This window comes from Natator depressus, chromosome 8, assembly GCF_965152275.1.
Source record: "Natator depressus isolate rNatDep1 chromosome 8, rNatDep2.hap1, whole genome shotgun sequence".
Lineage (NCBI taxonomy): Eukaryota > Metazoa > Chordata > Testudines > Cheloniidae > Natator > Natator depressus.
Genome location: NC_134241.1, coordinates 62,293,433 through 62,309,083, shown reverse-complemented (window position 1 = coordinate 62,309,083; position 15,651 = coordinate 62,293,433). Strand labels below are relative to the sequence as shown.

The 15,651-nt window shown below is 37.8% G+C and overlaps 1 protein-coding gene across 1 annotated transcript in view; it reads left to right on the top strand.

The window, feature by feature from the left end:
- The window catches only part of KCNT2 (potassium sodium-activated channel subfamily T member 2), a 277,251-nt gene that overhangs the window by 182,652 nt on the left and 78,948 nt on the right, over positions 1-15,651 (top strand). The window contains exons 16-19 of the mRNA XM_074961164.1: positions 3,636-3,692; positions 8,910-9,059; positions 13,041-13,270; positions 14,777-14,993. Of these exons, the coding sequence (XP_074817265.1) occupies positions 3,636-3,692; positions 8,910-9,059; positions 13,041-13,270; positions 14,777-14,993 (654 nt within the window). The remainder of the gene's footprint in view (positions 1-3,635; positions 3,693-8,909; positions 9,060-13,040; positions 13,271-14,776; positions 14,994-15,651) is intronic.

The following is a 15,651-nucleotide window of genomic DNA, read 5'->3' as shown; positions in this document are numbered from 1 at the left end:
TGTTTTCAATTCTTTATAATTTTGCCAAATTTTAGCCATTGTGACTGAAACTTCCATACTTGGTGTCTGTTTCATGTTGATTTTTTAACTTCAGCCAAAATAGTACAACTATTTCCAAGACTCATGCTAGGGGGGAAAAATTATATATATATATACCCATGTAACATTATCTTGAGCGACCAAAAAAAAACAAACCTACCCCCAGGTGAGCAGGGACTTAACATTTGGCTGGGGCAAAGCCTTTGTGTCAGAGACATGCCTTTTACCATCCCTGTGAAACTCCACCCAAATTTGGCCAAGTTATAAGCTTCAAAAGAGAGTATGCACATTATCTTTAGTAGAGACTTAGAGTTTAACAACTAAAATCTCAGAAAATTCTGTCTTCACCTCAGCATGTTCCAGTCACTCTCAGTCCCTCATGGTGACCAAGCTGTGCATGTGTCATTCCCATTGTCACAGGGCAACTGAGTATGCCTCATTCCCTAATTGCTTCCACCTGTGACTCATCCATGCATGCACCATCCTCAGAGAGCAACTGAGCATGCTGCAGCCCAGGGCTGCAGGAGTTCAGAAGGACTTTTCCAGTAATGACTACATCCAGATGCTCTGGGTTGGGGTGGGACCATCCACCAGAACTGAGAGCAGGGAACCTCTCTCTCTTGTGCTTTCCATGACACCTCTGCTGGCACACAGACAGCATGAAAGAGGAAGCCATCTAATTTGAATAGAGAGGAACAAAAGCCAGACTGTGGAACAGGAAGAAAGTAAAGGAGTAGCCATTCTGACTGAAACTTCCATACTTGGTGTCTGCTTCATGTTGGACTAAGTGGACTTTTAGGCTCTGAAGTTTTACATTGTTTTGTTTCTGAGTGCAGTTACGTAACAAAAAAAAAATCTACATTTGTAAATTGCACTTTCAGGACAAAGAGATTGCACTACAGTACTTGTATGTGGTGAATTGAAAAATACTATTTCTTCTGTTTATCATTTTTATAGTGCAAGTATTTGTAATCAAAATATACACTTTGATTTCAGTGATAACACAGAATACAAGATATATATATGAAAATGTAGAAAAACATCCAAAATTAATACATTTTAATTGGTATTCTCCTGTTTAACAGTGTGATTAATATTGCAATTAATCACGATTAATTTTTTTAATCGTGATTTTTTTTGAGTAAATCACTTGCGTTAACTGCGATTAATTGACAGCCCTACTAAAAACTTATGTTCATTGTGTTGCACCTTAGTATTAGTAAAGTAACTGTGCTTCATTGTCTTCCCTACAATAGGGAGCCTCTGTTTACAAGAATTGGTTGTAGTTTTTTAGCTCCATCTAGAGGTAACTATTGGACTGCCAAATTTTATGAAATTGCTTAACATAGAATTCAGTGGACTCTTAGGATTTTGCCTTTTTGGATGCTTGGTTAAATCTGATAATGGTAAAAATGATGGCTAATAATTACAATATCTTGAATTGTAAATAGACTAGAAGTGATTCAGTTGAACCTTTAATTTTATTTGAACAAATTAGTGTAAGTAACAAAGAACCAGTGGACATTATATTTTTTTGCATAAAATACTTAAAAAAATGTTTTCCTCTAAGCCAAATATCAATAGATGTAACAAAAAATGGGGGGGGGGGAGATACTCTCGTAGCTGAGTTTCTACGATTTCTAAAATTTGCACTGTTTTCTTTATCAAATTGTCTTTCATTCCAAACCATTTTAAAAGATAAGCTTTGTTTGAGTGTTGATATTCAAATGAGCTTTTTCCTGTGCAGCTGGTTCCTGTTTCAATATTCTGAGTTATTACCACAGCCCAAAAAATAAACTTTATTATATTGGAGTTTAAATCCCCAGAATTATGGACATGGATAGAGAGCTATATCATGTAATGATCTGCAATATGTAATAGGCTTGAGCAGTCATACTTTTGAAGCCCATCCAGTTGAAACCAATAGGAAGTTTTCCTGAATAATAAATCCAGTATTAGGCTGATAGAAGGCCTATGTCTGACAGGTCACAAATAATACAAGTTTGGTAACTTCAGTTTAGATTCTAGACAAATTTGCTGAAATTAACTTCACCTGCATAAAGCCCAATAATAAGACTGTTCAAGTGAAAGATGTGCACATGGAGGGGTGGGAAGCTTGGGAATGAAGCAGGGGCATGAGGAAGTGAGGCACTAGCTACCTGTTACAGCAGTAGCCAAAAAGAAACTTATATGTCTTTTACATTTGATCCATGTGAAGATGTACCCTTCCTCAGTTCTGTCCCCACTGCTGCCCTCTGCACCTGCTTAACCTGGGCTGAAGCACAGCCTCCCTCTGATGTCCCACTAACAGACACTGCAAACAGCCCCAATACAAAGTCCAAGTGGTCAGTTTCACCCCTTTGTTAACCCAATAATGCTTGGGGGTGAGGGGAAAGGAAAAAAAGCAGAATATAGCCATAATACAAGGAAGACTTAGCAGAAGTACTGCAGGTAAGATCAACAAACAGCATGAACAGCAATTTATTTTGTGTTTGGAGTCAATAAATAATGGAGCTGGTCAAATCCTGAAATATCATTTTTAAACATCTTTCCAATTACATTCTGCTTTTCATTTTGCCCATGTACAAATTCAAATGATTCCCTTTGTTGTCACAATGTAAGGCTGCTCTTTCTTAGTACCATATTTGCATGCAAACAAAGATTAATGCATTGACAAGAGTATTTTTGAATTGCTATTGGTCATTCTCCATTTGTTAAAAAGTCTTATTCATTTAGGTCAGGGAGCAGAAACAATACCATGGGTGAAATCTTGGCTTCACTGAATTCCATATCAAAACTCCCATTGACTTCAGAGCTAGGATTTCACTCCAGGTGACTCATGTGACCACTTACACAGCCAGGGATAATGCCTAGGGAACAGCTGAATCCAAACAGTTCATGAGCAACCCACAGACTAAAACAATTTAGTCTAAACTGTCTATCACACTATCTGGTGAACAGCTTTAACCTTGTACATACCAAAATTGGATTGTGAACAGAAAGAAAAGGATTAAATTTGCTATGAATATTAAATAGTTTGACACCTCTTATGAATACAACTAGTTGCATGCAGTAAAATAAGCATGTTGCAGCTAGTTGCATGCATCAAAATAAGTTGTATTGCACTAGCTTAATAATAATGTTTCCACGGAAAAATAATATAGGTTTTAAACATACATATATGTAAATGAAACTCATCTTCGTTTCTGATTTCTCTATAAAGTTTTCTAAACAATGTGGAATCAGATCAAACTATCATTGAAGTTAATGGGAGTCTTTCCATTGACGTCAGTGTGAATTGCATTGGGCCTCTATATGAGTATATTAGATATAAGCATGTGAGATGTGAGTAACCTTCATTGTACTAAATGGGACTACTCAAATGAGTAAAGTTGAGCATGTTTTGGGGTTGTTGTTTTTTTTTTTTTTTTTTTTAAACTAGAAGCCTTATTTTGTACCAGATTTAAAAAGCTGACCATTTTTATCGATTTCTAACCTAGTAATAAATACAGTCTGCTACTAGAACTTGTTATAGAACAAACATGTTTAAAGATAATAGCATTTCTGAATTGATGAACTTCATGTGATCTTTGCAGAACAGCACCCTGGGAAGCTTTTAGACATCTAACTGGAACCAAGCAGACTTTAACCAGGTGAAACATTTTATTTTAGGGGGAAAAAGTAAAAATATGGCACTATTTTTTATATTAGAATTACTTTTCTAGCTTTCTTATTCTACTATCTCATGATACTTTGTCTATCAGTAACAGTACAGTAAAAATGGGTGTTATTTTCTATACTAGTTTTATACTAGTTTAGCATTACATTAATTTTTCAAAACTTACATCTGGGAATATAACCCCTCACTTATGATGGAAAAACACCTGACTATGAATAGATATCATGTATACAGTAGGGGAAGGGATTGCTAATGGAATAAGGAACATTTCACCTTTAAATAACTGGATCACTGACACAGATTAGTGTCAGGGTGGCACAATCTTCAGAAACTATGCATTTCAATTCAGAATTTGGTTTTATAATATTGAGTGTCATTGGTCACCAAAATAAGAGAGAGACCGAAATTTTCCAGCTGTAGTTAGTGGCATAACCACTATGAGGAAAATAATTTAAAATAGCAGATGTTATGTGAGTTTTTTGAAGCAAGCTTATTTTGTATCCTCCCCAGCAACTTTTAATAAATGCATTATTATGTGTCTTTGAGATTGTGCTCCACAGAGTATGAAGGCAGGAAAGAAGACCAAAAATATTTTGGATCAGAAATAAAAATTAATAAAAAGATTGGTAGTAACATTGATTTTCTAAAGAGATTTGAAATAAGGCAAGACAGGAAATAAAAACTGATGATTGTTTCCTGTCCTAAACGCATACATTCATTGATTAGCTGTACTAGCAGAGGTGAAAGTAAGGTGGTACAGGCTGGTACAGCGTACCAGTAAAAAGTGGCTGCCTGTACTGGTCCGTACCGCTGACTTTAAAGCGCTTTAAAGTCGCTGCTCCTTTTGCCCCCCCCCCCCCGTTGGTGGCCCACCAATGCGGGGGGGGGAGGGGGGGCAAAAGGAGCAGCTACTCTGGGGCCGGCTGGAGCCCCAGGCAGCGCGGGTGGGCTGGCTGGGGGACGCTGATCCCCCCAGGCCCACCCCTTCCACTGAGGCGAGGGGGGGGGGGAAGCTGCCCTCCAAACCTGTAGGAGACACATTTAACTTTCACCCCTGTGTAATAGAAACATTTAGCATGAATCAGATTAACTTTTAATTGACTGTATCAATGTGGAAAGGTCACAATCATGCAAAGAACAGCAGGCAAAGCCTTGTGGTGGTTGTACCTGAGCAGAAACAACAGTAGCCTATGGTACTATAATCTTAACATTTGACAGAAAGACTCTTGTTCCTTCCTGTCTACCTAAGTTGGTTTCTCGTACAGGGGATGTGGGTCCTAGTAATGGTATATTTTTAAAAAGCACCATGGTCAAAAACACATCACTAAGGCCTTGTCTACACTGCCACTTTACAGCACTGCAACTTTCTCCCTCAGGAGTGTGAAAAAACACCCCTCTGAGTGCTGCAAGTTTCAGCGCTGTGAAGTGGCAGTTTTGAACATGCACCAGTGCTGGTAGCTGCGCTCCCAGTGCTGGTAGCTACTCCCCTTGTGGGGGTGGGGTTTTTATAGCGCTGGGAGAGAGCTGGTGCCATGATTATGCAGCCACATTAAAGCCCTGCTAATGAAGACATACCCTAAGAGACAGCCTTCCAACCTGGTACACAGACTTACAGTAGCTCTATTCAGGCTAACACACCAAATATAGTAGTGTGGATACTGCAGCATAGAGGGCAGCACAGACTAGCTGCCCAAATCCAAGATCACCTGACCACCCAAACCAGCACCTGTGCTGGAACGTCTACATGGCTAGCTCAAGTTAGCACAAGTCTGTCTGTCTGGGTTGGGAGGCATGCTCACAGTTGTAGTATAGACATATCCTATGAGAATGTGGTTCGATCCAAGTGGATTGGGATATTATTCCCAGTTGGAACAGGTCAGTTTATACATAGAGGCTACAATTTTCAGATTAACATCCAAAACTTCTAATTGCAACCTCCCAAACTATGTGTTAAGTCTTAATTACCCTCATATTTGTTGTTTTCACATTACATGCTCAGTATGTGATATCACTGAGTGTTAAAAGATGCCTCAAGCAACTTATCTGTGCTCAGTTTTTTGCCCAGGATCCTCAATTCCCGATCCCCAACTGTTAGAACATTGGATGAGGTTAATATACGGTAGCTGGTCATGCTACCTGCATCCTGTACACCATCATTGGTGGGAGCAGGGAGGTATTATCAAATCAGCAGTTGTAGTGCCCATAATCTCTTGCATCCTAGACCACCATCTGGTAGCTTAATTTTGGGATAGAAAGAAGGGACCAACAAGTCAGCTATACTGCAAATACTGACAACCCTGTTCTTATTATGAAAATAAAATGTGTGTCAGTAGTTTCCAAATGGCTCCCATTGAATCACCTATCACTCTTCCTTCTCCCAAAACGTTTCAAAGTTTAAAATATTTGATAAACCATAAAAAATTCTATTTCCCTCCATTTAAAAAAAAAGCCCATAACACTGTATTTACATTACTTCACCTGTCCATTTTAAACCTTGAAAGATAAACAATTGTTATATGTATGCAACTTTGTACTACATGTTGTAAGTCTGATTATTAAATGCATGTTTGTTGATTTTGCTGAAAAATAAAGAAGCAGGCTTTGCCCTACAAGTGATGGCATGGTAGGGCTTCTTCCCCAACACCCCAAAAAATTGGAATAATAGAATAATTATTTATAATATCCCTAACATAGTACTTTGCACTTTAACTGTCTTCATCTTCTTGGTTATTTCATATACAGAGGGATGCACAGCCTTTCGTTTTTTAAAACTATCAAGGGTGTTTTCAATGCTGTAGAGCAATATAAAAGTCACTGTACTGCAAACAGAAGGCAAAGTGTGGAAATTCCATGTAGAGACCAGAATAAATTCCAGGTGGGGAGAAAGGTAGAGTAGAAGGGCATGCAAGGGTCATAAGAAGAGTTTAGAGCAGGGAGGGCTTGGTGAATATCAGACAGGGATCTGATGTAGTGTAATACTCTCTTCCATAACTCAGACCATGACTAGGGAGACATGCTGAAGTGATGCTAGGCAGCACAGGGTGCATTTAATTTGTGTGGTGTGTGTGTGTGTGGGGGGGAGGGATAGAGTATGCTACAGGTTCTGCTTGTGTCCAGTGACCTCAATAAAGAATCCTCTTTATATTAATGACAATAACATTACCTCTTTAGCTTCAGAGATACTGCATCTGGAAACAAGCCATGGGGTTAGGAAGATTTAGAAAGAGCCTGGTGAATGTTGGAAAGGCTATTTGAAGAAGTTTAGAGGGACATTGTGAAGAGCAAGAGACTGTCAAGTCAAAGGGGGTTGATGGGCAAAGAAGGCTAGAGGAACAACTAGGTCTTGTCTACACCATGGTGGTAAAATCGACCTAAGTTACACTACTTCAGTTACGTGAATAATGTAACTTAAGTCGACGTAGCTTAGGTCGACTTAATGCAGTGTCTACACCATTCTGTGTCGACGGGAGAGCACTCTGCCATCGACTTAGAGAGTCTTCACCAGATCTGCTAAATCAACACCGCTACATCCATCTCAGCAGTGCTGATTTACCGGTAAGTGTAGACATGGACTTAGAAAGCTATGGAAGTAGGAAGAGTAGACCAAGGTCCATCAGAGATACAGGTTGATTAGAGGACCAACTTTGCAACAGAAGGTAAAGAATTTTGTTCCACTATGTAACCAGAAGATAATGTATGTGAACACCTCCAATCAGATACGGTTCCTTAACTTTTTAAAATGTATCCAAATTTCACAGTTTACATATAGAATCCAAAAAAATCCAGTGTGTGCTGCTGGGCAGGTTAATAATTACTTAATATTTTTATGATTGCTATGCCTGCACAACATGCATTTAACTACAATGTTATGAATATTTCATCTGAGAAATTGGAATGGTTAATACGTTTTTAAACACTGCAGCAAGGTGAAATAGACATTCATAGAAAAATGCATAGTCCCTGCATCAAGCAGGTAAATTGTTGATAGACTCACTAAGCTTATTGGAATATTGAGTTATATGCAGATGGTTATATCTTTTTACAGTTTTTTTTTAGTTTTTATTTACTCTATTTTTGTCTTCACAAATCTGTATGAAATATCAATCTTATAGTTTTGCTTTTCAAAATGGTTCAAAATTATATATATTAATTACAAAATTCTTCATGAAAAGAAACAAAACATTTGTGCATTAGGTGTTGGAGGAAGTATAAATTTCAGAAAGAAAGGCAAACATATTTTTTGGTAAACTGAAATCGTTCAGTCCCCAGCAACGTGCTTTAGGCTGGATTTTGATCTCAGCTCCACAAGATAAATAATTACTTATATCCTGATCCCCTTGACCCTGATCCTGCAAAAGGGTCCATGCAATGGGAACCATTAGTGGAGCTTCATATGGTCTTAAGTCAGTGGAGTTCCACATGGGCACAGGGTCTGTCCACATTGATGTCATAGCAAGTTGGAAGCCATAGAACCTAATCCTACAATTGCATAGATGGATGGCTGAGCACATGTCCATTGTGGCTTCATGTGAGCACAAGCAGGCTACTTGGTTGATGTGAAGTAAAAGGTCAGGAGAGCTTTAGATTGGTAAAGAAGTGGCCTGTTCTGAACTGGGGAGTCAGAATAAAGCACAAGGTAGGAATAAACATGTAACTAAATAGCCCTATCTAGGATTAGGCTAAAAATACTGAACATAGTAAAACCAAAACTCCAAATGGGGTATTTGCCCACAGCCAGATTGACACACATTTGCTAAAAGTCAGTAGTATATGAGGTGAGTTACCTTGTTACCTGGACCTCACACCACTAGTTCTTTTGAAAATTTCTTAATAATCTTTAATGAGGATCAAATGCCAGCTCTTCTGTATTAATAGAAATAGTATATCTATAGCAATTAATGTACTTACTATGACTGGATTACTTGAAATTCACGTTGTCTCTGCTCTTCGCTATCAAGAAAGTGTAGAAATACTTTTAATACACCCATTACTTTAGAACAGAGAATGTTTCCTAATTCATGTAAATTAATATCTGCTCATCCCTGCTACTAAGCAAATATTTTTTTCAGTTTAGCTCATGGGGCCTTTCTAATAGACATCTGTAGAAACTATTGCCATTAGATACTGCTATGATTAATTAGATGTTTTTACATCAAAGTTTAAAATTATTCTTATTTTCTGTGTGTTTCAGGGAGGGTCAACAATCACCAGAACAGTGGCAGAAAATGTACGGCAGATACTCTGGTAATGAAGTGTATCACATTAATCTGGAGGACAGTACGTTTTTTGCTGAATATGAGGGAAAGAGCTTTACATATGCTTCTTTCCATGCACATAAAAAGTATGTTTATTATTAAAGGATTATAAGTTCAGATGAATCTTCATGTATGTTGCATCCATAGAGTAAATATTGTACTGCATTGTTCTGTGTTGTCACTGCCACCTTATGTATTGCTTTTGCTTCTGGTTTTAAATAGCTGCTGATCCTTGTAAATTTATGGGACTTCTGTATTCTCCTGCCAGTTTTGAGTATCAAAAAAAACCTGGTTTTGGTCTATATGTATGAGCCTAACCTTAAGGCAAAAAGAGATTAGTTCTATCTAAGCAGATATCAAGAATTTACATCACAGTCAGGAGATCAACATCTCGATATGGAGTTATAAAAACTAGACATTCAATACATCCTTTCCCTAGCTGATACAACTTAAATGCTTTTTTCCTGGATAGAATCTAAAGAATGCTTAAAATATCTTCTCTGTCGGAACTGGATCTTTCACAGCTGTCAAAGGCTAAGTATATATTTGATGAATCATGAGCAAAATTCACATGGCTACAGTGTAGCTGTGGCAGTGCACAGAATGGGCTTCCATCTTGAATGGACCCTTGCAAATCTTCTTCCTTTGTCAAGAGGCAGTATGGGAGGATTTAGGTTTCTAAATCCCTCAAAATTGCATCTTTCAACCTCATTTGTGGTCAACATTGTGCTCTACTCCCTTCAACCTCAGCTTGATAAGTCTTCTATTAAAGCATACCTTCTTCTTCATGACCCTACCATTGCAGTCATCTTGTTCTCAACCGGTGCAAGGTTGCAACTTGCCAGGATCTTAAGTATCTTCTCATTTGTGAAAAAAGCTAAGCAATGGATGTTAAGAATTTGCCATAACTTTTCACACTGAAAAGTGTTTAGTATCCTCTCCTCAGTTGTTCTTAAATGCCATGTTTCTGCTTCACGTAACAGGGTTGTCATCACTACCACACTGAACACTCATATCTTAGTTGTCACACAGACATCCCACCACTCAGAGTCCTTTGAAAATGCTGAAATACCACTGACACAAGACCAAGCTGATGTGGAACTTCTTGGATCTCCTGCTGTAAACCAATTACCCAGATAAAACTATTGACTCATTCAGTGCCATTGCCATCTACATGCAGCACTGGCAGGTTAGTAGTTTATTTTATAGGAGACATGCATTGCTTTGTTTTTTTCACCCACGTCTTAAGTCTAATAAATTCTACAATTTATGACTCTTCCAGCACTAGCTGTAGTCGGTCATAATCTCTCCTAGTAAAGCAATATCATCGTCGTACTTGAGAGCCTCTGAAGATGAATTTTTAAATTTCACACCTCCTATGTTGACCTCAGTCTGCTTTGTGATCAGATAGTCTATTGGAACATTATTTAATGTACGTGAGAACGCATTCCTGGCAAATCGATGATTCTGTTGAAAACCTGTCTAATACAACCATTGACCCTTACACAGCTAGATGTACCATGGTACAGTTCCTCTGCTAGGCACCCCATGCTGATGTAGCAGTGTTCACAGTGCTGCAATGCACTGAGTCAAAAGCCACTGCAAATTCTATAAGCATAATATTAATTTCCTTTCATCAGTCTAGTCATTTTTCAGTAACATTCCAGAGATAATATATATATAGTGCAGATTGTAGATTGACCTGTATGGAAGTCAGAATGGTTGTCTCTTATTTTTGGTTTAAGACAATATTTCAGTTGGTTCGAACATACCTTCTTTGGGACTGACAGCGTGTTGTTACCCTATAATTTGATCAAGCTGATCACTTCTTTTTTAAAAGAGATAATGCATCCCCTTTTGCTTTCTTCTGAAACGTGGCTGGTTTCCCAAACTTTTAAGACAACTCTTTGAATTCAGTGAACTAAATATAGGCCTCCACTCATAAGAAGTTCTGATGTAATAGTCAACACCAGGTGTTTTATCATTTCATAACTGTTTGACCACAAGCATCACTTCCTCTAATATCACCGGCCTTTTTTCTGATGGATTTATTTTTGGATTAAGTTATAGTTTACATGCTGGTGGTGATCTGTTCACTAATTCACAAAAATGTGCATTCCAATGCTTAAATTGTGAATCAATATGCTGGCAGTATTTCCCAATTTTGTCCTTAACTGATGGAAGAGGCAAGAATGTATATCCAATGAGGGCCTTCAGAATCTCAGGTACACATTTCTGGTCATGTCTTTCAGAGGCTTCATCATTACACTGCACTGTACTATTCCAGCATTGAGTATGAGCATTTGACGGGCCCTCTTGACTGCTCACTCAAGACTTTTCTCTATTGCCCATTTCCTCCTTTCACTGACTCAACTCTGGCCGTGCATCCAGTCTGACAGCTCACAACCCACCACATCATAACCTTGCAACCCCCTGATGGGTCACAACCCCCAGTTTGAGAACCCGTGATATATTAGATATGCATCTCTCAAACTTTATTAATAGATCATCCTGATTGCTATTTGGGTTTGATGGTCAGATTCCGGAGCAACAGCAGCACTTGTAAATTCTTATACATCCTGAATGAGTTTAGTTAAGGATTTCATTCTGGTTTGAAAACCCATGGTTGCATTGTTGCCCCATGGATACCAAAATGTATATTTATGGCAATTCTTGTGCTGAAACCAGGTAGACATTGAAAATAGTTCATGTGTGGAAGCAAATTCAAGTAGACACACACCATTATCTGATCTCTCTTCTGATAAACTGTAAGGTCCCAGTACCAGTTCAAATTCAGTTCTATCATGGCCAGTTCTCATGTTCATATCTCCTACTACGACAATATGAAGTTGGAGTGATGTACTACATACAATGTCATTTAATGTGGCATAAAAAGCATCTTTTTCACATCAGGCCTTGCATCAGCTGGAGCATATGCACTATTACCACACATTCTACCTTAAACTGAAAATAGTGGCTATCAAATATGGAGAGCAAGTCTGCCAGTATGGCAGATTGCACTTTCAAAGACAAAACCAGAGCAACATCAATGTGCTTGTCAGATGCATCACAGTAGTGCAGCAATCAAAAGATCTGACCACTATGAGTCAGAGTTTTGCTCCCATCATTCAAATTCCATTATGTCTCCTGCACACTGCAGATATCAACATTCAGCCTTTCCATTTCTTTATCCAGGAATCATTCCTCCCCCCCCCTCAACATCTATTAATGGTCAAACATTCCACAGTCCCATCCTCAGAAATTAGGGTCGGATTCATCAGTCTTACCTCATTTATCGACAATCTAGGCTATATTTTCAGATCACCTTAACCTCAGATGTGTCCTGACATATTTTGAACACATCAGTTTGTACAAGCTTATGCTGATTATGCGTGCAATAATGTCAGTTTTATGCATATTACCTTCATTCTGGTAAAAAAGGTGGTTTCTAATCAAATGAATCAATTGATAAAGAGTTTATAAATAGATTATTAGAGTTTTTAAATATTGTAAGATGAATGTACAAATTTAATTTATCCTGCAATCATATGTATATATAAGAATTCATTTTCAACGTTATAAAATGAGAACAGAGGCTGTCGTTTTAATTCCTTATTTTCTACTATTGATCAAAAAGAGTAAGACTAAATTATGGGGGGAGGAGGAGGAAATCTGAAAACAATTCCATTGACAGGTGAATAATGGAACAGCTTAGTGTGATGAATTAACAGAGTTCCATAAGTCTACTGTATTCTCAGAAGGGACTATATGTCTTATATCAGAAATTAACTGGCTCAACATTGGAAGTATACTGCTATAGAATAAAAAGTTTTTGAAGTGCTTTGGGATTCATAAGTCCCAAGGAACTGTGCTTGATCACAGATGGACAGTTTTGGGAATAATTTTGTTAAATACTGTATTTTCAAATATTTATTTTCCAAGAATGTGCACATTTTGACTCTGCAGCATATAAGTGAGACTAAATTAAGGATCCATTATTGTAATCTGCAATTTGTGTTTTGTTGAGTTACATTCAATAAACCATGTATTTTCCTTCTTTAATTAAGGTTTGGAGTCTGTTTGATTGGTGTTAGGAGGGAAGATAACAAAAACATTTTGCTGAATCCAGGCCCTCGATATATTATGAGCTCTACAGACATATGTTTTTATATCAACATCACCAAAGAAGAAAATTCAGCTTTTAAAAAGCAAGAACAGCATAGAAAAAATAATGAATCCAAGTCATACTATCATGGACCTTCTAGGTTACCCTTGCACAGTGTAATTGCCAGTATGGGTAAGTACAGGTAAACCTTATAAAATATTCTGAAACTATAGAAAAGAAAGCTCAAAAATGTACTACTCTAAAACTGTAAAGCGATTTTAAAAGAAAATGCCTGATGTGATGGAAAACGTTCCTTCATTAGGTTTAAATGTATATATTTAATTAAAAAAAAATAAAAGGGGTTCCAACAAGATCAACATAAATGGCATTCTCTTGCTGTATACAGAAATACAACATCACAGACAAATCTATGCAAATGAGAATACTATCTAACAAGCCACTTGCCAAGGAAACTCATAAGATTATTTAAAAAATCCACAAAGTTCAGACCAGATCCCAGGTGGTGCAAAGTAGCCGTAATATCCATTTAACAAGCCAGTGAAGAGGTCCCCCAGCATGGAAGAACATCCAGGTGATCAAGCAACCGCACCAGCTCCCATGTCACACAGCAAGCTGAAAGGACATGTCCAAGCGGAAAAAGGGATGTGCCTGGGGTGACCCTTTAGGGCCACAGACAGACAGATGGTCAAAAGCTAGTGCCTAAGATAGGATATCCAGTGCCAGGATTAGGATGGGAGCCTAAAAACGTCACAAAACCACCTGTGTCATTGATTCCCTTCTTCTCCACTGAGCGTAGCTTGGCAGAGTCCAAAACTCAGGCCTGTATGCAAATACTGAAAGTGTTTAGTCACAAAAGGCTGCAATCTCTTGCTGTCTATACACTATAAGTCATAATCAAAGACAAACATTTGATGGCAATCTAGCTAAAATGTACCAACAGTCTAAAATATCTCGTGCAATGAAATCCCATATGTCAAAGATGAATTCCCATAGTTTGTACATTCATATGAATATCACAAGCTAATTCACTACAAATTGGCCTAATATTAGACGCTAATCAGTCCAATCAGGATTATTCCCATTTCTTGTACTAGGAAGCAGTACCTCTTATTGGCATAAGTTAGGAGGTAAAACTCCAGACATTCTTTTAGTCCATGAAACAACTCATCAGACTCTATTTTGTTTCCAAAAACATTATGTAACAGAACCAGGAAGAATAAAGGCATTAAGAGTCAAGGTGTCAAATTCTGATCTCATTTACACAATTGGAAATCTTATGTTTCTCTGGTTATAATATTCAGATTTATTAAGTCAAATTCCTTATTATGGATATATAACAACATTCATAAATTCAATATAACCTGCAATTTATTTGTGCATATTCTCACAACCTGATTGCATGGAACATGTTTTTAAATGCCATAGACTGATATGTATTTGGAAAAAATAATGTATTACCTTATTAATGAGAAACTGCCTTGTATATTGTTCAGTGCTGTAAGGCTATACTGGATGTAGCGTAAACATTATATTTTAATGTAGTTTTTATACATAGACAAAACAGACAGTATTTGAATATTTGGTTCTGTTTTAGATCATCCATAATAAGCATAATTTACCCTTTTTTAAACGCTTAATTGACTTGCACATTGAGAGCTGTTTCTGATGATGATTCAGGGACCGTGGCGATAGATTTACAAGATACAGGATGTAGATCTTCCAGTGGACCTACCCTAACCCTTCCTTCAGAGGGAAGTAAAGATGGCAGAAGATCTAGCATAGCACCTGTTTTGGAGGTTGCAGATTCCTCATCACTTCAAACATGTGATCTTCTAAGTGACCAGTCAGAGGATGAAACTACTCCATCAGATGATGACATTTCTACAGGTTTAGAGTAAGTACAGTTACTGTAAACAGGACATTACTATACATAGATGCTAATACTGGGTAGATGTAGAGTGCAGTTCTGCTCCCATTGAAGTCAATGGGGACAGGATTGCAGCTCTTTTTTTGATTAGTGATATTCCATTTAATAAGAAACAAAAGTGCATCCAATTTCTGCGTGATCCTATCACATCATCTGTAGTGATAAGATACGTGGCCCAAGGGCGAAGTGATTTCCTCTTCAAAAGTGCAATCATGAATTGGTCGAAGCTTCTTAAGGCTATTTTGAAATGAGAAAAACATTCCAACTCACGCTGGACATCTGTGACACTCAATAACAAAGACCTTGTTGTGTTTGGAATTTTAAGGCTATTTCATAACCACACACAAATTCACATACCTGGCAATGTCTCCCTATAGCACATAGTTTTTGGAGTACTTCAGGCACGACTCAGCTGACTAGGAAACAAAACTGAATATTTCAGTCTGAAGAATGAAATGACTTTTTAATAGAGGAAGGTTCACTGACATCTGAGAGAGATCAGATTCCAACCTTTAAAGGGGGCAGTTGTGGGGCACTGCACAAGACTCTCCAGCATAGTATAGCTTGTGTGGTAAAAGTGTGAATGCAAGAATATTGGCAACAAAAAAGCAGCAATAGTAAAGCA